General features: G+C 40.8%; 1 protein-coding gene across 6 annotated transcripts in view; it reads left to right on the top strand.

The window, feature by feature from the left end:
- The window catches only part of PARD3 (par-3 family cell polarity regulator), a 770,287-nt gene that overhangs the window by 537,559 nt on the left and 210,801 nt on the right, over positions 1 to 21,927 (top strand). For all 6 annotated transcript variants that reach the window (XM_061585584.1, XM_061585585.1, XM_061585583.1 and 3 more), the window contains one exon: positions 1,589 to 1,805. In XM_061585584.1, coding sequence (XP_061441568.1) covers positions 1,589 to 1,805 — 217 coding nt within the window. The remainder of the gene's footprint in view (positions 1 to 1,588; positions 1,806 to 21,927) is intronic.

Genomic DNA, 21,927 nt, shown 5'->3' with positions numbered 1-21,927 from the left:
CACATACCACAGAGAGAGCCCCTTCACACATTGCACCAGCCTTGCCTCAGAAGGCAATGGCACACTCAAGAGGGATGCAACACCAAACAGGCAGATTCTCAAAAGAGGAGTAGTCCCATCAAGTAAGGTGGTCTCAAGCGGTTTATACTATATAGGTAGCAACCAGCATCTTGAATTGTTCTCAGAAATTGACTGTTTTTGAAACATTAATAAATAGGTTTTATAACTGCATAATAGAGAACCCTAATTAATTTAATTATATTTAAAGAAGTCCAACATGAATATCTGAAAAAAATTCATTCTAGTTTATTGATTAGAACCAGGTTATATGAAGGACATAGGAACCTTGTCTTATTCCAGGAATAGAAAACAATGTGGCCCTCCAGATGCTGTTTGAGTCCAACTCCCATCAGCCCCAGCTAGTATGTCCAATGGTCAGAGGTTATGGGAGTTATAGTCCAGCAACATCTGAAGGGCCACTGATTCTCCATCCTTGCCTTATACCAGCCTTTGCCAACTAGTGGGCCACCAGATGTTGTTGGACCACAACTCCCATCAGCCTCAGCCAGCATTGCCAATGGTCAGGAAAGATGGGAATTCTGGTCCAACAACATCTGGTGGCCCACTAGTTGGGAAACACTGCCTTATACCAAATCTAAACATTGGTCCATCTAGCTTAGCATTGTCTAGCCTGAACTACACAGCTCTACTGCATTTGAGACAGGAGTATGTCCCCGTCCTAATTGGACATGCCAGGGACCTGAGACCTTTTGTATGTAAAGCATCTGCTTCACAACTGAGCTATGACCCTTCCCTTGGGAAGCAGGCATTGGCCCCAATCCACAGAAAGATGTGGGGGGAGATGTGCACATGCAGCAGTAATTTACTCTTCCCTTCTCCCAATGCATTGCACTCTGCTTTTAGATTTGTGTATGAGGGGGTTGAAAAGCGGCTTATGAGGTTGCTGTTTCAGAGGGGAAGCAAAGGAAGGACCTAGGCTGTGTGTACACACACCTGTTGAATACATCTGGAGGCTGTGCAGACCACATTCTTAGAGGTTAATAATAAACTGGTGGTTGCTTACACCAGAGTTCTCTTGTTGCATGGACATTGTAGAAATGAAGTTATGGTAATGTTAGTGATTGTGTGCGATAAACTGGAGAGCAGTGAGGAAGTCCATACAGAGGACTTCTCAATAAGAGGAGAAAAATGGGGACAGCCGTTGTTCTGTGTGTACACGGGAACCCTGCAGAACTCTGGATTGCAATTAGAAGTGTCTGAAGTGTTGCCCCTATTCAGAGGCTTATTAAGCAAACAAAATATTGAGCAAGGAAGTTAAACCAAAAATCTCTCTTTGTTTAGTTAAAAAGTTCAGCGTCATGGAACCTATATGTGCAGTTTTCCAGAGACAAGCAGAGAATGTCATGGATGAGTAAATGCAGTTTACCACTTGGGTGCTTGCCTGGAGATGGAGTGTATTGTCTGCTCATCATAAGGGCTATTCAACTGTATTTGGCTCAAACTGCTGCATAGAAAACTTCCAAAATCTTTTCTTCCAGCCCTTACTAAAATTGCCTTAATCTTTCAGTGGAGGAAGATACCGAGGAAAGCTCACGGTCAGGTAGAGAATCTGTGTCCACGTCTAGCGACCAGCCATCCCATTCGCTGGAAAGGCAGATGAATGGCAATCAAGATAAAGGGGACCGGAAAAAAACTGGGAAGGACAAGAAGAAAGATCGAGATAAAGAGAAGGATAAAATTAAAGCCAAGAAAGGAATGCTCAAAGGCCTAGGGGACATGTTCAGGTAGGATTTGTATAAGCAGCAGTAGAAAACTTGAATCTTTGTGTCTTGCTGTTTGTGTTGAGGTGATGATCAAATGTCACAGGAGTTGGGAGCAATTATGTCACTACCCATTTCCAAAATACTAGAATTCAAGCAAATTTTAAATGTGTCATTTAATGCTCCTTCATTTAGTCATCATCTGTAATATCTGTAATTCTATCTGTGTCGGTTGTATTACCACAAGATTGACACAGGTTTATGTCATGTTTTAATAAGTCCTCTTAGCCACTTAGGAGGTGGAACAGAGCAAGTGGCATCTGTACTGCATGTGCACAAAGGTTAACATTTTTACAAAACAAAGGAATACTGAAGTTGTGCTTGATATTTCTTGCATGTATAATGATTCATTATTGAAACCCTGCTAAAATCCAGTTCACATCAACGCATGGGGCTCAAAATATAAATGTGGAGGCAAAGACATATAGCAGCCTGGAGATCTTCCATGGTTTACCCAGTTTCACTCTGCCAACACAACTTCTCTAGTTTTGAGTAATGGATAAAGTTTTCCTAAGCTGAAGTGATACACAGAATCATCTTGCCACGTAAAGCTTTTGTTTTTCAAGGAATTACTGTACTGCAGTCTGTGTGGATTTGATTTGATTCAATATTTGTTGCTTTTCCAACAACAAAGTTAAGCTCAGAGCTGCTCACAATGATAATCAAGCATTAACAAATAAAAACAACTCTTCCATCAGTATGATCATATACAAAGTAACAGCATATCAGGAAGCAAAAACAAACAATTTAGCTTAAAAGATTGATGGGAGTTCAATGGGAAAAAAGGAAATGGGCTGCCTTCAAGTTGATTCCAACTTATGGCGACCCTATGAATACGGTTTTCATGGTAAGTGGTATTCAGAGGGGGTTTGCTTATCAGGAAGCAAAAACAACCAATTTAGCTTAAAAGATCAATGGAGTTCAATACCAAACCCATAATAATTAAAAATAATTTATCAGAAATGGCTGCTAAGCACCATTCAAGCGCCACTTGACAAAATCCCTCTAGGAAGAATCCAGTGCACCAGCACAGTCCCAGGCACCAGCTTCTTTAATCCCACACAGCCCTGGATAGAACACACCCTCCTTTTTAAACAGCATTGGTTGGGCATTAGCAATGTAGAGTCAGCCATAGTTCCTGAATGCTAATTTATGTTGCAAGACGTTACTTAGTAATGATGACTAAGATCAAATTGCTTGAAATATAGCCCTGAGAAGGTCACTTGGAATCTGCTGAGCAGTCACACAATATAGTACTGACTTCTTAATGAGGGGTAAACTCTCGCTCTCACTCTGTGTGTGTGTGCGCGTGTGTGCGCATGTGGTGTGTCAGCCAATGCCGGTTTTGAAAGCATTCCAGCGACCTAACAGGCTAGTATTGATCAGAGTTCATTCTCACTAGCCACTGCTTTTAGCGATTTGTTTTTCCCCTTGCAAAAAAAATGTTGACATTAATATCGATATTTTTGAAAGAAAATATCCGTGTTTTGAAAGGGAATATCAATAAATGAAAGTAAATATTGATAAAATTGTAATTCTTAATATTGCTATTTTAGAGGCTGATTGTTTTTAATAAAAAAAATCAATTTTAGAAAATAGCCATGGAAAATCACTACATAAAAATCCAATCTGCAACAACAAAGAATAAGCGAAATAATGGGAGATTCGGTATCAAACCTGAAATGGGCAGGATTCTAGCACATCCCTAGAGTCAGTTGGTAAGCCAGCTACAGCTATTCCTGGACAGGCATAACCTTGCCATTGTGATCAATGCACTGGTAATCTTTGAGATTGGTTCAGAAGCTGCAGCTAGTGCAATATGCCACAGCTAGGGTGTAATTTGGGACTGCCTACTGTTAACATAATCACACTAACCCAAGTTCAAGGTGTTTGTATAAAGCCCTATACAGTTTGGGACCCTAGATATTTAACAGGTATATTTTGTTGGCGTGTGCGGTGATTTGCGTGTCAGCGCGTTCCTACTAAAGAGCAAGACGTCCAGAAATCCACAGACAAGGAACTTAGGTTAAGACCTGCCTATGCATTAAGATCTCTTAACTGTGCCCTATTACCTGAAGTCTAATATGTGGCAACCCGAGAGCCTTCTTGGTACTGGCTCCGTTTATGGAATTCCTTCCTTTCTCATATATGGCTGCACCCTTTTTCTTATGAGTTTTTGGCACCAGCTGCAGACCTGCATGTTCATTCAGGTTTTTAATCTAAGGATGGCGGCCTATCTGTTTTATTTTGCAAGTTGAATATAGCTTTCCCTGCCTGCTTTGTTTTAATGTGTATTATGTATTTTATTTTGATGTAACCCACTCTGGGATTGTTTTGGCAAGAAATGTTTGAATTAAATAAGATAGGAAACCTACATAAACCGGTTAAAATTCTTTGCTGAACTACACCGCTCATGGGGTGGTTTTTGGCAAGTTAATATCTCAGCCTAGCCCATAAAATTGTTATAAAGATAAAATTAAATATAATCTATTCTGGCCTAACCTCCTTAGAGGATGACCAAAACACAATTGTACATTTATTTATTTTATTTATTCATTTATTATTTGATTTATATCCCACCCTTCCTCCCAGCAGGAGCCCAAGGCAGCAAACAAAAGCACTAAAAACTTTAAAACATCATAAAAACAAACTTTAAAACACATTAAAACAAAACATCTTTAAAAATGTTTCTTTAAAAAAAGCTTTCAAAACATCTTCTAAGATTAAAAACATTTTAAAAATGAAAGTTTAAGAACATATTAAAAAGCAATTCCAACACAGATGCAGACTGGGACAGGTCTCAACTTAAAAGGCTTGTTGAAAGAGGAAAGTCTTCAATAGGTGCCAAAAAGATAACAGAGATGGCTCCTGTCTAACATTTCACGGGAGGGAATTCCACAGGGTAGGTGCTGCCACACTAAAGTTCCGTTTCCTATGTTGTGCTCAACGGACCTCCTGATGAGATGGTATCTGCAGGAGGCCCTCACCTGCAGAGTGCAGTGATCAACTGGGTATATAAGGGGTAAGACGGTCTTTCTGGTATCCTGGTCCCAAGCTGTACAAGGCTTTGTACACCAAAACTAGAACCTTGAACTTGGTCTGGTAGCAAATGGGCAGCCGGTGCAATTATTTCAGCAGCTGAGTGACATGTTGATGATACCCTGCCCCAGTGAGCAGTCTCGCTGCTGCATTTTGCACCAGCTGCAACTTCCAGACCAACCTCCAGGGCAGCCCCACATAGAGTGCATTACAGTAATTACCGTGGTCAGGCTATCCCCGCCCAGAAACTGCTGCAGCTGCTTACCAGCTGAAACTGGTAAAAGGCACTCCTAGCCACTGAGGTCACCTGGGCCTCTAGCGACAAAGATGGATCCAGGAGCACCCCAGACTACGGACCTGCTCTTTCACAGAGAGTACGACCTCATCCAAAACAGACAACTGACCAATTATCCGAACTTGGGAACCACCAACCAGCGCTTGGAAAAGTTACTTTTTTGAACTACAACTCCCATCAGCCCCAGCCAGCATGGCCACTGGATTGGGCTGATGGGAGTTGTAGTTCAAAAAAGTAACTTTTCCAAGCTCTGCCACCAACCCACAGGGCCTCCATCTTGCTAGGGTTCAGACTCAGTTTATTGGCCCTCATCCAGCCCACCACCAAGTCCAGGCAGTGGTCCAGGGCTTGCACGGCTTCTTCCGATTCAGATATTATGGAGAAATAGAGCTGGGTATCATCAGCATACTGCTGACACCTCACCCCAAATCTCCTGATGACCGCTCCCAAGGGCTTCATATAGATGTTAAACATAACACAGTCATCTGAACTGTGGTACTCCCTTGATCGGGAGGCCTGTTTGGCCCTCTCTCTGTTATTAGAGAGAGTGAGATAGTTGCTTAGGCAGCAGATCCTGGGCAAAAGTGGAGGGCAGGAAGTGGCAGAGAGGTGTTGGATAACAGAGCTGTACGTGCCACCGCTTAGGTGCGGTGGAGGCACTGTCCTATGGCTAGCATCAAAGTCAGTGGAATAGCATGGGGGGCATTTTGTTCTTCACCTCAGGCAACCAAATACCTTTGGCTGCCCCTGCCCCAGTGTTGCATCTGTGCCTTGATCCAACCTCATACTGTACATGGTTATCTGTAACAACATTCCCAACTGTGCAGAGGACTTATACATGAGAAGGACGTTGTATGTTAGCATTTATCTACAGACAACTGGCTGCAGTACAAGGTTGTAGCAGGAAGCAGATACAACATTTGAGGTGCGGCTAAAAGCATGGCCCCACTTGCGACCAAACATAGCATTGCTCTGCAAATGAGCGGCATGTGCATAGGGCTTCTGCGTCATGATACTTTGCTACTGATATTAAGATTCCCTCACTTTCAACAGGTGTTGTGGCCTTAATTTACTCTTGAGAGTGGTTAAGAACATATTGTCATCATGAAAATTCATCACTGTTGTAGTGAAAATTCTCCTAATGTACATATTTTTGTATGCAGTTTTGCCCAATATATACATTTTCCAAAATTTTTCCTAATTTCATATTTGTGTGTGCGCGCGTAGTAGTAATAGTAAACACAAGAAGAGCCAGCTGGATCAGTCCATCTAGTCCAGCATTCTGTCCTCACGGTGGCCAAACAGATGCTCCAGCGGAAACAGGACCTGAGCAGAAGAGCACTCTCCCCTTCTGCGGTTTCCTGCAATTGTCGTTCAGAAGTATGCTGCTCTTCACACTCCTTTTGGAGGCAGAGCCTAGCCATCATAGCTAGTAACCTTTGATAGGAACAAATCTGCGACTAATTTCCCCCATGAATTTGTCTAATCCTCTTTTAAAGCTTTCAAAGTTGGTGGCCATCACTGCCTCCTCTAGGAGTGAGTTCCATAGGTTCTCTAAGCAATGCCAAGGACAAGCTCCTGCTCAGATAGGAAGGGGTATCACAAAACTTCTGTGTGCAATTGATACACCTATAGGGCTCTGTGCAGTTGAGACACCTGTATAGTCAGGTGTCCTAATCATGCAAAGAGTGCCCTATTCTGAGAGCAGAATTCTGCTGACAGATATTTGGATCCAATCCAGAGCAGATATGGCTCATGTAGCTACCTTTGTACTTGTGTTTGCCTTCTGACCTTACATCTATTATTAACTGTTCCTCTCAGATGAAATGTAGTGGGCTAGTGCTTAGGGTGCTGGACTAGGACTAGGGAGACCAGGGTTCAAATCTCCAGTGAGCCATGACGCTCACTGACTGGCTTTGGGTCAGTTGCTATCACTCAGCCTAACCTACCTCACAGGGTTGTTGTGAAGATAACCTGAGGAGAAGAGCCATATACATTGTCCCTGACCTTCTTAGAAGAAGGTGTGATAAAAATTAAATAACAGTTTGGGTTGGTCTTTCACAGTCCAATGGCACATGTTACCAAATTCTTCCAAGCTACCCAGGATGTGGATTGGACTGTGAAAGACCAACCCAAATGGTGTTTGCATTTTGACAACTTTGTAGGGCAGTACAATATCTCAGATCTCCGGCTCCCCTGGTGCATTCACTATAGTTGCCCAATTTCCCTGCTTTTTAAAGTTTGATAGAAAGATCTGTGAGCTATAGATATGTTCTTAAACAGCAAGGTTTTTTGCCTGTTAGTGAATAAATAAATAGGCTGCATGACCACACTAGGCTCCCATTATAGTTAATATCTGCAGTTGTTAGTTATTGTTGACACAAACCAGGATTTTCTTGTAACCTAGATTTGGAATCCTATTTCTAATCCTTTGTTCCAAATACTAGGATAGGAGCAGCTTCTGGTTTGTTTTAATCTTGGTTTATTTATTTATTTATTTATTTCGTTCAATTTATATACCGCCCATAGCAAAATAGCTCTCAGGGCAGTGAACAACAAGAATAAAATACAGTACATCATCATAATAATAATAATAAAATCACAAAAACATATACTAGACACAAATCTAGTTCAGACCTAACTTTCAACCATGGTTAAAGAAATTTTAATTTTAACCTGGTTAAAATTTCCAGGTCAGCCCTAGGAAATGGTTGGGAGGAATTTATACTCAAAGAAAGAAGGCTTGGGAAGAAGCACTCCATCCATAAGGCCTGTGATCAATCACACCAGTAATAAAAATTCAACAGCCGCCTTTGGATTATCTAAATATTAATCTTTTACATTTGTTAGGTTTTACAGTTTGTTTTCTGGCTATCTTGACCAGGCAAATAGGGAGGAAAAAGATGTTTCTACTGCCCATATAACTTTTGCATTCCATTCTCATTGCTAAAAAACAGAGTCCCTTCCCACCCCTTTCTATACTGGGTGCAATATTGTCTCTCTATAAATAGATACTCCTGTAGTGCTATAATTCCCAGCAGTCTCTGTAAGGAAAATAGGAAACAAAAAGAGAGGAAGTAACAGAGTGAAAACAGAGGTAGTAAGAAAGAGTTAAAAGATAAGGAGAAGGTTTACGGGAATAAAGAGGCTAATTCAACTCTGAGACACTGGTTGTACTGATTTCAGCACATCTCCACTTTTGTTTTCTGAAAACGGGAGCACACTACATAAGTCAAATTCCACCCTTTTTCACAACAAAAACTGGGAAATTGGAGACAGAGAGTGTTTTACCATGAAGTCAGCTTCACACAGACTTCAAAACTGATTGGCCATCAACCCTGTTGCCATTCCAGGTGTCTCCAATGGAAACGCTTTGCTGCAAGCTCAGACAGAGACAATGATTGGCCAATGCTTTGCTGTGAGCGGTCTTAAAAAGTCTGATATCAGCAGTGGGGAAGGGATATGTGTCCAGCCTTGGACAAATGCGCTTCAAACCACAGCCAGATAAAATGGTCTCACTACATTTGAAACAACTAGTGTGCATGTAGCTTCTGTCCCAAATGCATTTTGTTCTGAAGACAAAACACACTAAATCCTGAGTCCTTGTGGCCTAAATTTTGGGGGTGTGGTGTGATGTGATTGGTTTTTTTACTTTCTAAATGTGAATAATACATAGTTGTCATTTTGTGATTGTGGTCCTCCAGGGCTACAGCTAATGTTCCTTGTTAGGTGGTGGTTCTGCATTTCCAGGTGTGGCTTCAACAAACCTAGCAGAAAAACTGGGGCTTTCCTCATGACCAACAGTAATTTCTCTGCCAAACCCCAAGTATTTTTCTGTACTTTAGTATCCTTGAATTATTAGCAACAAGATAAATAGAAAGTTATTTTTAAGTTCAAAGGGGCTGTTTATTTATAGATATTTGTATACTGTCCCTCTGTGAAAAATTCCCAGGGCACAAAAAATAATTAAAACACAAAGCATAAAAACTAAAAAGCAGCAAGGTTTTAAAACTTAGATTAAAACAACAAGACTTGCCTACTTATGACAAACATTTTCCTTAAATAAACAAAGGCTTGCATAAGAAGGATAGGTTTCCATGTGAGTTTATACAGGATTTATGAAAATTGAGTATAAGGGGAAATTAATCGTGAACATCTTGAACTAAACTGCAGTATTTACAATATTGTAATTTATAATATTTCATGAAAAACTGATCAGACCAAAGGCCCACCTAGTCTAGCATTCTGTTCTCACAGTGGCCAATCAGATGATTAAAACAGGGCCTGTGTTCCCATCTGTGATTCCCAGCAGCTCGTTTTCAGAAGTATATTGCCTCCAACCGTGGAGGCTAGTAGCCATTAATGGCTATATCCTCCATGAATTTGTCTAATCCCCTTTTAAAGCTGTCCAAGTTGGTGGGCAGCAGTACTTCTTGCAGTGGCAAATTCCATAGTTTTAAGTAGGCAGTGTGTGAAGTACTTCCTTTTGTCTATCCTGAATCTTCCACATTGGTGACCCCAAGGTTAGAAAGTCAGCTGAGGAATTAATAGAGCTCAGCGTATCCATGTGTATATCTGATAATTGTACTCAACATACACAGCTTGCACATATCAGAAAATAACATATCGTGTCTTACCACATGAAACCAATAAACGATTTCTTTTATCTACCTGCAAACACCTGTCTTTAGTATTTGAGGAGTATGGTATATTCCACACCACTGTTCTTGTTAAAAATTAAGTATGATTCATAAGGGTTTTGCCGAGTGTGGGGTCTATATATTTAAAGATGTAGTTTGTGGTGTTTAAAAGACTGCCTGTGCAGCGCCTTGCTTTCATCTTCAGGTCTACAGTATTGCAGAGTACAGATGGGCAAGCCATTCTATTGGGAACCAATGCAAATGAAATATTCCCATATTACCATTAAATTGAATCCTAGAATTACATTTGAACTGATTACTGGGAGCCTTTCAGTGCTGCTCCAACCAGTCCAGCAAGAGGAAATAGATAATTTAGTTTAAAACCCTGTTTAGGTGAAATCAGATATACTGTTGTCTCTTCTTGCACAGCCACTTCCAAAGTGCACAGAACACGTCGTTTCATAAACATATTATTTGGAGCTTTGAATTACACATTCCAGCCGCATTAGCCACCTGAGACCTCTGACTGGGCATTTGGGAAAACAACATGCACAGACTACACTTTCCCATTGTATAGCTTGCAGGTTTTATTGTCTGCTCCATGATTTTCATTTACTGTGGCTTATTATGTCTGGGGATAATTCAAACACTACTAAAAGGCAGGTGTTTTCTTTTTTTTTTAAGGGTGAAAATCAATATAAATTCATAATTTCCCACTGTTTTAGACAGTAATCAACCCATAATCCCGGCAACTACATTTCAGATGTTTCATTAACTTTATAATTTTTCCTTGATTGCAAATTTGATTTGTGTCCCCTAATTGGAATGGTTTCTTAAACAAAGGAAAGTAACTAGAAGCTCAGTGCTTTTAATCACCCTTTCAGTTCACGCTGCTATCAAGTCTGCATTTTTCTCCTAATAGACTTTTTTTACCCAGTTCTCCTTTTTTTCCCCTTCTCCTTTTTGGACTTAGGGTGCAATCCAACTCATATTTACACTGGACTGAGGGGAGTTGGATGTGGTGGACCCCCGGCTGTGGTGGCAGGGTTGCAGCTCTGCCGGGCTCTGTATGCAGAAGCCCCTTGCCCTGGCTCAGCCGGGACCCTGCCAGGGAAGCCCAGCCCAGCGGAAGGCGTGCAGGTGGAAGCATACGGCTGAAAAAGGGGTGTTCCAGGGGCATGCCAGAGGAGGGGCTGAAGGGGATCTTACACAGTATTCAACTCCCATTAGGAATGCTCTTGCGGTTCCCGATCCAGGCCAAAGTTATGCAAAGAAAAAGATCAAAGAAAATAATTATAATGGAAGTCAATGGGGAGCACTTACTCACTGGTAAGGTTATTTGTGAGAGCTGGCTTTTTGTTTTCCGTTCCTGTGCGCACCTCCCGGCTGAGCTGATGTTCCAGCGGCCCGGCGGCTCCCAAACAGCAAATGGGTGGGAGCAGAGCTTCTCACAAGCTTCCCCTGAGTTGGATTGCTCTGCCTGACAGGAGAGGGGCACTGCACCATATCAGGCTTCTGTGTTTAGAAGCATGCAACGTTCTCTGAAAGCAGCAGAATGTATACTCTGCAGTGAAAACGTCACCATGTTTCATGTTTGCCCTAGCACCAAACATAGAAAGTGATGGGATTTCTGTCTCTACCACAAGCAGCTACAATATTAGCAGTGACTCCATGGAGGGGGCTAACTAAATCTTCTGAGGAGAAGCAGGAGACCTGTATAGAATCTGCTAATATTTATTTGCATAAAAGTTATACGTTGCCATTCATTAGTAGTGATACCAGAGCAAAAAAGAAATTACACAGTAATTTGTGCATAAACTAAGATGAAACAATGATCAAACCTATGAAGACAAAGGTAGCTAAAGACAGTAAAGCAGGCTAAAAGCTGTCAACAACAACAACAACCCGACAATACTTAAAATGTTTGAGCAAACAGAAAAGTTTTAAGTCGGTGACAAAATAACAGTGATGGCGCCTGTCAAGTTGTAAGGGTGCCACCATGGAGGAGGCAGTGTCCTGAGTCACCATATTATTTATTTAGAGTATTTCTTTTTAGCAAAGTCACTTTAATAACATAGATGGAGTCCAGAGAAAACAGTCCAGATAACACTTCTCAGCAAACTGAAAAACTAATATTGGGAGGGATGTTCCTTCAAGTATGCCTTTTTAGCTTGACAAAATCTGTTGCTGGATGATCATATGACCACTTGATCATCTTTCCCAGTAATGTCCCATTTGACAAAATACACATCTAATCATGTCCTTGTTCCTTTGCATCTTTTAGACATTTTTAGTGTCTTACAACCAGGCTAAAATCACCAAGAATCTCCTGACCAAACAATTTCTTAACAATGTTTGCTATTCTGATACTAAGTCACCATGGTCTTAGCAGGGTATACTTTGCTTATGTTTGAGCTGTAGCAGGCAGGCTGCTCTGTGCATGACATAACTTTTAAGTCAGCTTTTCTAATTGGCTTTTATTTTGAGCTCAATATCAGAGTCAATTGAGAGGGCATAGAACCATAGAATAGTAGAATTGGAAAGGGTTTATAAGGCCATCTAGTCCATCCCTTTGCTTAATCCAGGAATCCAGATGCCTCTTGAATGCCCACCACCTCCCTAGATAATCAGTTCCATTGTTGTACCGCTCTAACAGGAAGTTTTTCTGATGTTCATTTGAAATCTGGCTTCCTCTAACTTGAGCACTTTATTCCGAGTCGTGCATTCTGGGATGATCGACAAGAGATCCTGGCCCTCCTCTGTTTGACAACCCTTCAAGTACTTGAAGAGCTCTGTCATATCTCTGCTTCTCAAGGATTCTCATATTCTCAAGGCTGAACATGCCCAGTCCTCTCATGTGACTGCACCACTTGAAAATTCAGGAGCAAAATTTTATATATGAAAGCCTTTTTGTAGCAGAATCTGCAAATATGTGGAAAAGTAGCACGTTGTGGAGAAGGTGAGGGGTGAAATATTCCATCTGCTGCATCAGCCCTCTACACACACAAGGATTTGGGCATGGGATGGGAGCAATTGGAAGCAACCTCCCTTGCATCTGAGATGGGATGAGTCCCTTAATGAATAGTATCCTGTGCTCCCTGGTGGCTGAAATACAAGCTTGGCTGTTTCTTTGATCCACTTCAGTGGATAAGAGATAGCAGCATCTGGGGGTCAAATAAAGTGGGTCATTACTTTGATACTACTAAACTTACTGAATGGAATGTAAAAATATTTGTCCTTGTTAACTTCATTCATTTAGCAGAGAGGTTGAGTAAAGATAGAGAACCTTGATTTAAATAAACACATTACTTAGAATACCAAATAAAGATCTTATTGCTCCCTTCTGTTCATTTCACTGTTTCTGAAATCATTGGATATTATAGTTAGTTATGACTAGATTCTAATTCTTATTGATGAGTGACTATATTGAGTTTGGCATATTACATTTTCAAATTAGAGAACCTCAATCCAGCAGTGATTTTAAAGAATGTTTCTATAGTAAATAGCTTGTAGTAAACTCCATGCCTCTGAAATGGAGAAAACATTGGTAAGGGTAATTGTGAATGATGGATTTAAAATGAGAGACTATGTTAATCTTATGTGAGTTTCCAGTTTGTCATTCTGACATGGAACAGTGCTGTGTTATAATACTTTCCAGCTGTATTTTCCCAGAGTAAATCTTGAACTTGTATATCTAGTGGGGTATGGTATATAGTTTTTAATCTGAAACAGGATCCTATTTTTGGTTTTCATGTACCAAAATAAGTGTCAGGCTGACCTGCTGCTGAAGGCAAGTCCATAGCTCCTGATAACATATTCTCCCAGTATTCTTCTTTGCTTGTCAGTGAGTTTAAGTGGAGAACCTCTGACATCGACAGCACAGTATCTGACTCCAAAGCAAACCCAGAGAGGCACATAGCATGACAGCTGAGCCTTCTAAGGCCCTTTCTGACGTTTTGTAACATTTCTTTACAGACCTGCCATCTGAATATAAAGTGCAAGTGTCAGGCATGACACCTGCTTTATAATCTTTGTAAAGCAAACCTTTTCGTAAGAGAATTTGTTGACAGTTCAGAAATTCAAAGTCAATTTCAATTCAAGTCTGTGTACAAGATGAGTTTCCCACCTCTCCCATCTCATCTGCAACTGATGTGAAAATTGAAGGCTGGTGACTATTCAGCCCATAGCAAAGTATGCTAAATAAATATCATCTTGAGTGCTGAGGAATCTGCTAGATGAAAGAATATGTTAATGACATTCTTTCCAGTGTATGTTGGAAACATTTCTTTAGATATTTAATTTGCTATACTGATAGTTGCTGAATTTCTGCAAAACTTAGCATAATCTTTCAGAGCTGTTTTTGTAGGATTTTGCCTTGTTTGATTGACTCTTAAGCCTTCTAGCCCCCTCTAGGATGCACACCTTAATGTGGTGAGGGGGTTTGAGAGTGTTGAAGAAGCTGAGAGCAATGCCATCAGGAATCTAGACCAAGAGGCTAGACTCCTAGCCGGATCACCCAAGGCGGTATGGTCAAAGCTGAGACAGCAGACTAACATGCACCCAAACAAAAAGGGAGGCAATGAAAACCCTATGAACAGAGTATCCAAAATGCAACGCAAGATAGTGCTGGAAGATGAGACCCCCAGGTCAGAAGGCACTCACCGAACTACTGGGGAAGAACAAAGGACAAGTATGAGTAGCGCTGTGACTAATGACGCAGTTGGGTCAAAGCCAAAAGAAAGCCCAGAGGCTGATGCACACAGATGGGAAAGGAGAGCCCAGAGTTGTACGACATACACATAGGAACATGGAATGTGAGAAGCATGAACCAGGGAAAGTTAGAAATTGTCAAGCAAGAAATGGAATGTATGAACATTACAATACTTGGTGTGAGTGAATTAAAATGGACTGGAATGGGACATTTTCAACCAGGCAACTACAAAATATTTTATGCAGGAAATGAGAAATTAAGAAGAAACGGGGTTGCTTTAATAGTGAGAAGTGATGTAGCAAAAGCAATTAGGAGCTACAACACAAGGTCTGAGTGAGTGATATCAATGAGATTTAACAGAAAACCTATTAACATAACCGTCATCCAAGTTTACGCTGCAATGGTAAAGGCAGAAAAAGAGCAATTGGAGAGATTTTATGCAGGAGTACAGGAAGAAATTGATCACACACCAAAACAAGATGTGCTGATAATCATGGGGGACTGGAATGCAAAAGTAGGGAACAGAGAAGAACTAGGAATTGTGGGGAAATGGGGCTTAGGAGAGAGAAATGAAGTACTTATTGAATTCTGTGAAGCCAATAATTTGTTCCTTGCAAACATATTATTTGAGCAACCGAAAAGACGACTGTACACGTGGACATGACCAAATGGTCAATACAGGAATCAAATTGATTATATATTTCGTAGCAGAAGATGGAGAAGTTCCATACTTTCTGTGAAAACAAGACCAGGAACAAACCGTGGTATAGATCATGAACTGGTAATATCGAAAATCAGAGTAAAGCTAAAGAAGAACAACAAAGCACTCATAATGCCAAAATACAATTTAAATAGCATCCCAGAAGAATATAAAGATCAAATAAGGAACAGATTTGAGGCTTTAAACTTAGTAGACAGAGAACCAGAAGAACTATGGAATGAAGTCAGAGACATTATCAGGAAAGAATGCAAAAAGACAATAACTCTAGTTAAAAAGAGAGAAAGACCTCAATGGATGACTGGCAAAACTCTTAAAATTGTTACAGAAAGAAGGAAAGCAAAAGCAAAAGGAGACAGAAACACAGTTAGAGCCCTAAATGCAAACTACACAGTGACTTGTACGTAGGGACAAAGAGAACTATTTCAATAGTTATTGTATAGAAATAAAAGAGGACAACAAAAAGGGAAGAACAAGAGCCCTGTTCCAAAAGATTAAAGAAATGAAAGAGAAATTAAACCAAGAGTGGGAATGTTTAATAATCAAGAGGGGAACACACTGACTGACAGAGATAACATTATTTATTTATTTATTTATTTAATCTCTATCCCGCCCTTCCTCCCAGCAGGAGCCCAGGGCAGCAAACAAAGCACTAAAGCACTTTAAAACATCATAAAAACAGATCTTAAAATACATTAAAACAAAACAGCATTAAAAACATTTTAAAAAACAACCTTAAAAGGGGTTAAAAACATTATTAAAAAACATATGAACCAATTCTGACACAGATGCAGACTGGGAAAGGAAAGATGGAAGCAATAAAAGGAAGATGGAAGCAGTACACTGAAGAACTCTGTAAAAGAGATGCAAGGATGACAGATTCATTCATGGAGGAACCGTATGATGAAGAACCAGAAATTTTAGAATGTGAGGTGAAAGCTGCTCTTATAATACTTGGAAGAAACAAATCACCAGGAACAGATGGCATACCAATAGAGTTGCTACAAGCTACTGAGACTGAATCTGTCCACATTTTGACAAAAATCCGTCAACAAATATGGAAAACTAAATAATAGCCCACAGACTGGAAGTGTTCCATATACATCCCAATTCCAAAGAAAGGGGATCCCAGGGAATGCAGTGATTATCAAACTGTTGTCTTAATATCCTATGCAAGTAAAGTAATGCTCAAGATTCTACAAAAAAAGGCTCTTACCATGTATAGAGTGAGAAATGCTAGATGTCCAAGCTGGATTTAGAAGGGGAAGAGGCACCGGAGATCATATCACAAACGTACGATAGATAATAATGGAACGGACCAAATAATTTCAGAAGAAAATCACCCTGTGCTTTATAGTTTACAGCAAAGCCTTTGACTGTGTAGATCATGAAAAACTATGGAATGCCTTAAAAGAAATGAGGGTGCCACAGCATTTGATTGTCCTGATGCGCAACCTATACTCTGGACAAGAGGCTACTGTAAGGACAGAATATGGAGAAACTGATTGGTTTCCTATCAGAAAGGGTGTGAGACAGGGGTGTATTTTACCACCCTATTTGTTTAATCTATATGCAGAAGATATCATACGGAAAGCAGGATTGGACCAAGATGAAGGAGGTGTGAAAATTGGAGGGAAAAATATCAATAATTTAAGATATATAGATGATACCATACTACTAGCAGAAACCAGTAATGATCTGAAACGAATGCTGATGAAAATTAAAGAGGAAACCACAAAAGCAGGACTACAGCTGAACGTCGAGAAGACTAAAATAATAACAACAGAAGTGTATCGACCGGTGAGCAAATGCTCAGCCTCTTCACCAGCAGAATAGCTGCCTGTAGGCAAGGGGGGGTTGTGTTCCCCCCAGCCTTAGTTCTCTCTAGTCTAGCATTTAGCTTTAGATGGGTCAACGGACGGGCAGTGTGAGCTCAGAGCCACCTGGGGCCTAATCTGAGGTTGCTAACACACATTCCAGTCTGATGCTCTGCCAAGAGTGCTGTGTGATGCTGGGAAGGTGCATTGTTAACCAGATAGCGTAGACCTTGGAGCAGTTAACTCCCCGCCAGGAAGCTAGAGGCTGTGCTTATCAGCTATTGTTATGCTTTATGACCCTGGGAAAGAGCCCCCATCACTGGAGTGCTATGCTGGGAAAACTGTGGTTTAATCCTTTGTAGTAATTAGTTGCTCATTACTGTGCTGTAAACATGTATCCTGTAAAAGTGTTCCTGGTTGCCCAGTTGGGTGTTCAGACGGGTCCACGGTCATGCAGAGCCAGGCAGCCTGTTCCACCTTATTGGGTACACCTGCGGGTTGAAAGTTATCCAATAAACACTCTCCTTTTAAGCTGAGTCTGCCTTATTCGTCTCTCTGGTATCTCCGAAACCTGAGTGCCCAGGCCCGGGGCAAGTAATACAAGAAGATTTATGTAACTTTAAAGTTGACAACGAGAACATCGAACTTGTCAAAGATTATCAATACCTTGGCACAGTCCTTAACCAAAATTGAGACAATAGTCAAAAAATCAGAAGAAGGCTAGGACTGGGGAGGGCAGCTATGAGACAACTAGAAAAGGTCCTCAAATGCAAAGATGTATCACTGAACACGAAGGTCAGGATCATACAGACCATGGTATTCCCGATCTCTATGTATGGATATGAAAGTTGGACAGTGAAAAAAGCGGGTAAGAGAAAAATCAACTCATTTGAAATGTGGTGTTGGAGGAGAGCTTTGAGCATACCGTGGACAGCGAAAAAGACAAATAATTGGGTGTTAGAACAAATTATGCCAGAACTATCACTAGAAGCTAAAATGATGAAACTGAGGTTATCATACTTTGGGCACATAATGAGACGACCTGATTCACTAGAAAAGACAATAACGCTGGAAAAAACAGTAGAAAAAGAGAAAGACCAAACAAGAGATGGATTGATTCCATAAAGGAAGCCATAGACCTGAACTTACAAGACCTGAACAGGATGGTTCATGACAGATGCTCTTGGAGGTCACTGATTCATAAGGTCGCCATAAGTTGTAATCATCTTGAAGGAATATAACAACAACAAGCCTTCTGGAAATAGACTTGTTGAAATTAATGTTTGCAATGCCATATTTATGATTTTAAGAGGAGATGTAGATCTACATGTGGGTGTAGACATTGATCACACTATAAATAAATTAAAGCCTGAGTGCTTCAGATTGACACATGCTTGAGTGATGAGCTTCTATGTGGGAATACAATCTTAACTTTAATATTTCATTTCAGCCTATATAAGCAATAGTCTTACATTTACATTGTGTTGGGGTGTTAACTTGTCTTGAAATGATATCCCTTCGTTAATAATTAATTTAGGAGCAAAGAGTTGTTTTCACAGGGAATAACCTATGCATGTTAGCATTTGGTCATAAACACAATGAGTCCCGTTAAGCAGAAACACTTAGTTTAAAACCATTACTGCTATAAAATGCTGTACCAAAGCCTTGGGAATTCAGGTGTGGTGTTTCCCATGAACAAAAATGCACTTTGGCTGCAGATCAGGAAATGTATTTCCAAACTCCGGTTTTATAATCTTTAGTATACAATATGCCCACTTCAGTTGTTTAAATTTCTAGGTTTGGGCAAATAATACACACTTTTGTGTTTATGAGGCAGGGAAGACAACTTGTGGGGGGGGGTTGTCAGTTGTGACCATTTGGGGGGAAATGTGGGCTTCTTTTACGCAACTGTTGTGAGAATGGATGGCATAAGGATTTTAAAGTACTTGATATGATAAGGGTTCTACCCTTGTATTCTAATAGCAAGCGCAATCTATGACTGTGGATCCCTGTGTAGCCAAAATGGCACCACCCAGGCTTGGGAAACCTAAGAAGTACAAGTAATTGTTAGGAAAGATAAATGTAAGAGATTTAAAAAACTTCCAAAACAGCCCAATGAAGGCTGAGCATGCTCAGTGACCACAGTATGCAGAGGGTGTGTTGGGGGAAAATTGGAAAACCAGGGAGGAGCAGGAATAGAATGGAGTATCCTAGAAAAGGTGTGGCTGGCTGGAACCCCAAGCAGGAGCATTTCATACTGCAACATTTTGTTGCAAGTCTTACTTGTATACATCCAAGAAGTCATGTGAACACTGAAGCACTTGTGCCTGTGATTTTGAGCTCTCCAGATTTCCTTTTCTGGCTGCAGTTCCTCTGGTCAGTGGTTCCCAAAAAGTGCACAACCATTTCTCCAGAGTGGGATGCCCTGTTATGCACAAAACCTCTTTTTAAGAATCACTATAAACAGCAGGAACTAGCAGCAAGGGGAATGTGCAGCAAAAGATTTGACATGTACCAATGTCATTATTTTGAAAGCTTTCAGGTAAGTATTTTTTGCAAAGCAGCGGTAAACCATTTGCTACGCAGTAACATTTTAGTAGCTTATGATGGGCGTTTAATCACAGTTAACTTTTATAACCTCAGTAATGTTCACTAGGTGGGAGACAGGAAGACTCTGCTGTACGTGAAATGAAATGTATTAATGAAAAGGAGACAATCCCATACCAGGGGAAAAAAGTAGTTGGGTTAGTTGTGATAATAAAGGGTGCGGATTATTTTTAGAAAACTGTCTTTATGGACTATTTTAAAAAGTAGAAAAGCTATTAGGTGGAAGAACCAGTTTAACCTGGTTTATCAGCACTCCACTGAGTTGCCAGGCACACCTTAGAATGTGAAAATCTGGTTTATTTTAAGTATTAAACTGTGAAAGTCCAGGTCATAGGTAAGTTTCTTAGGGAGATCAATAGAAAAAGTGAACAAATTTACACCAATTTTTCATTGTTCATGTGGAGTAGATTCTTTTCTATGTAAAGTAATTTAACTTGGCTAGGTATTTTACAGATTTTAAGAATATAAGAGCCTGCTGGATCAGGCCAGTGGCCCATCTAGTCCAGCATCCTGTTCTCACAGTGGCCTACCAGGTGCCTGGGGGAAGCCCGCAAGCAGGACCCGAGTGCAAGAACACTCTCCCCTCCTGAGGCTTCCGGCAACTGGTTTTCAGAAGCATGCTGCCTCTGACTAGAGTGGCACAGCACAGCCATCATGGCTAGTAGCCATTGATAGCCCTGTCCTCCATGAATTTGTCTAATCTTCTTTTAAAGCCATCCAAGCTGGTGGCCATTACTGCATCTTGTGGGAGCAAATTCCATAGTTTAACTATGCGCTGAGTAAAGAAGTACTTCCTTTTGTCTGTCCTGAATCTTCCAACATTCAGCTTCTTTGAATGTCCATGAGTTCTAGTATTATGAGAGAGGGAGAAGAACTTTTCTCTATCCACTTTCTCAATGCCATGCATAATTTTATACACTTCTATCATGTCTCCTCTGACCCGCCTTTTCTCTAAACTAAAAAGCCCCAAATGCTGCAACCTTTCCTCGTAAGGGAGTCGCTCCATCCCCTTGATCATTCTGGTTGCCCTCTTCTGAACCTTTTCCAACTCTATAATATCCTTTCCGAGATGAGGCGACCAGAACTGTACACAGTATTCCAAATGCGGCCGCACCATAGATTTATACAACGGCATTATGATATCGGCTGTTTTATTTTCAATACCTTTCCTAATTATCCCTAGCATGGAATTTGCCTTTTTCACAGCTGCCGCACACTGGGTCGACATTTTCATCGTGCTGTCCACCACAACCCCGAGGTCTCTCTCCTGGTCGGTCACCGCCAGTTCAGACCCTATGAGCGTATATGTGAAATTAAGATTTTTTGCTCCAATATGCATAATTTTACACTTGTTTATATTGAATTGCATTTGCCATTTTTCCGCCCATTCACTCAGTTTGGAGAGATCTTTTTGGAGCTCTTCGCAATCCCTTTTTGTTTTAACAACCCTGAACAATTTAGTGTCGTCAGCAAACTTGGCCACTTCACTGCTCACTCCTAATTCTAGGTCATTAATGAACAAGTTGAAAAGTACAGGTCCCAATACCGATCCTTGAGGGACTCCACTTTCTACAGCCCTCCATTGGGAGAACTGTCCGTTTATTCCTACTCTCTGCTTTCTGCTTCTTAACCAATTCCTTATCCACAAGAGGACCTCTCCTCTTATTCCATGACTGCTAAGCTTCCTCAGAAGCCTTTGGTGAGGTACCTTGTCAAACGCTTTTTGAAAGTCTAAGTACACTATGTCCACTGGATCACCTCTATCTGTATGCTTGTTGACACTCTCAAAGAATTCTAATAGGTTACTGAGACAGGACTTTCCCTTGCAGAAGCCATGCTGGCTCTGCTTCAGCAAGGCTTGTTCTTCTATGTGCTTAGTTAATCTAGCTTTAATCATACTTTCTACCAGTTTTCCAGGGACAGAAGTTAAGCTAACTGGCCTGTAATTTCCGGGATCCCCTCTGGATCCCTTTTTGAAGATTGGCATTACATTTGCCACTTTCCAGTCCTCAGGCACGGAGGAGGACCCGAGGGACAAGTTACATATTTTAGTTAGCAGATCAGCAATTTCACCTTTGAGTTCTTTGAAAACTCTCGGGTGGATGCCATCCGGGCCCGGTGATTTGTCAGTTTTTATATTGTCCATTAAGCTTAGAACTTTCTCTCTCGTTACCACTATTTGTCTTAGTTCCTCAGAATCCCTTCCTGCAAATGTTAGTTCAGGTTCAGGGATCTGCCCTATATCTTCCACTGTGAAGA

This window comes from Rhineura floridana, chromosome 10 (assembly GCF_030035675.1).
Source record: "Rhineura floridana isolate rRhiFlo1 chromosome 10, rRhiFlo1.hap2, whole genome shotgun sequence".
NCBI lineage: Eukaryota > Metazoa > Chordata > Lepidosauria > Squamata > Rhineuridae > Rhineura > Rhineura floridana.
Note: the sequence above shows the minus strand (reverse complement) of the source record. Positions and strands in the feature narration are given on the sequence as shown.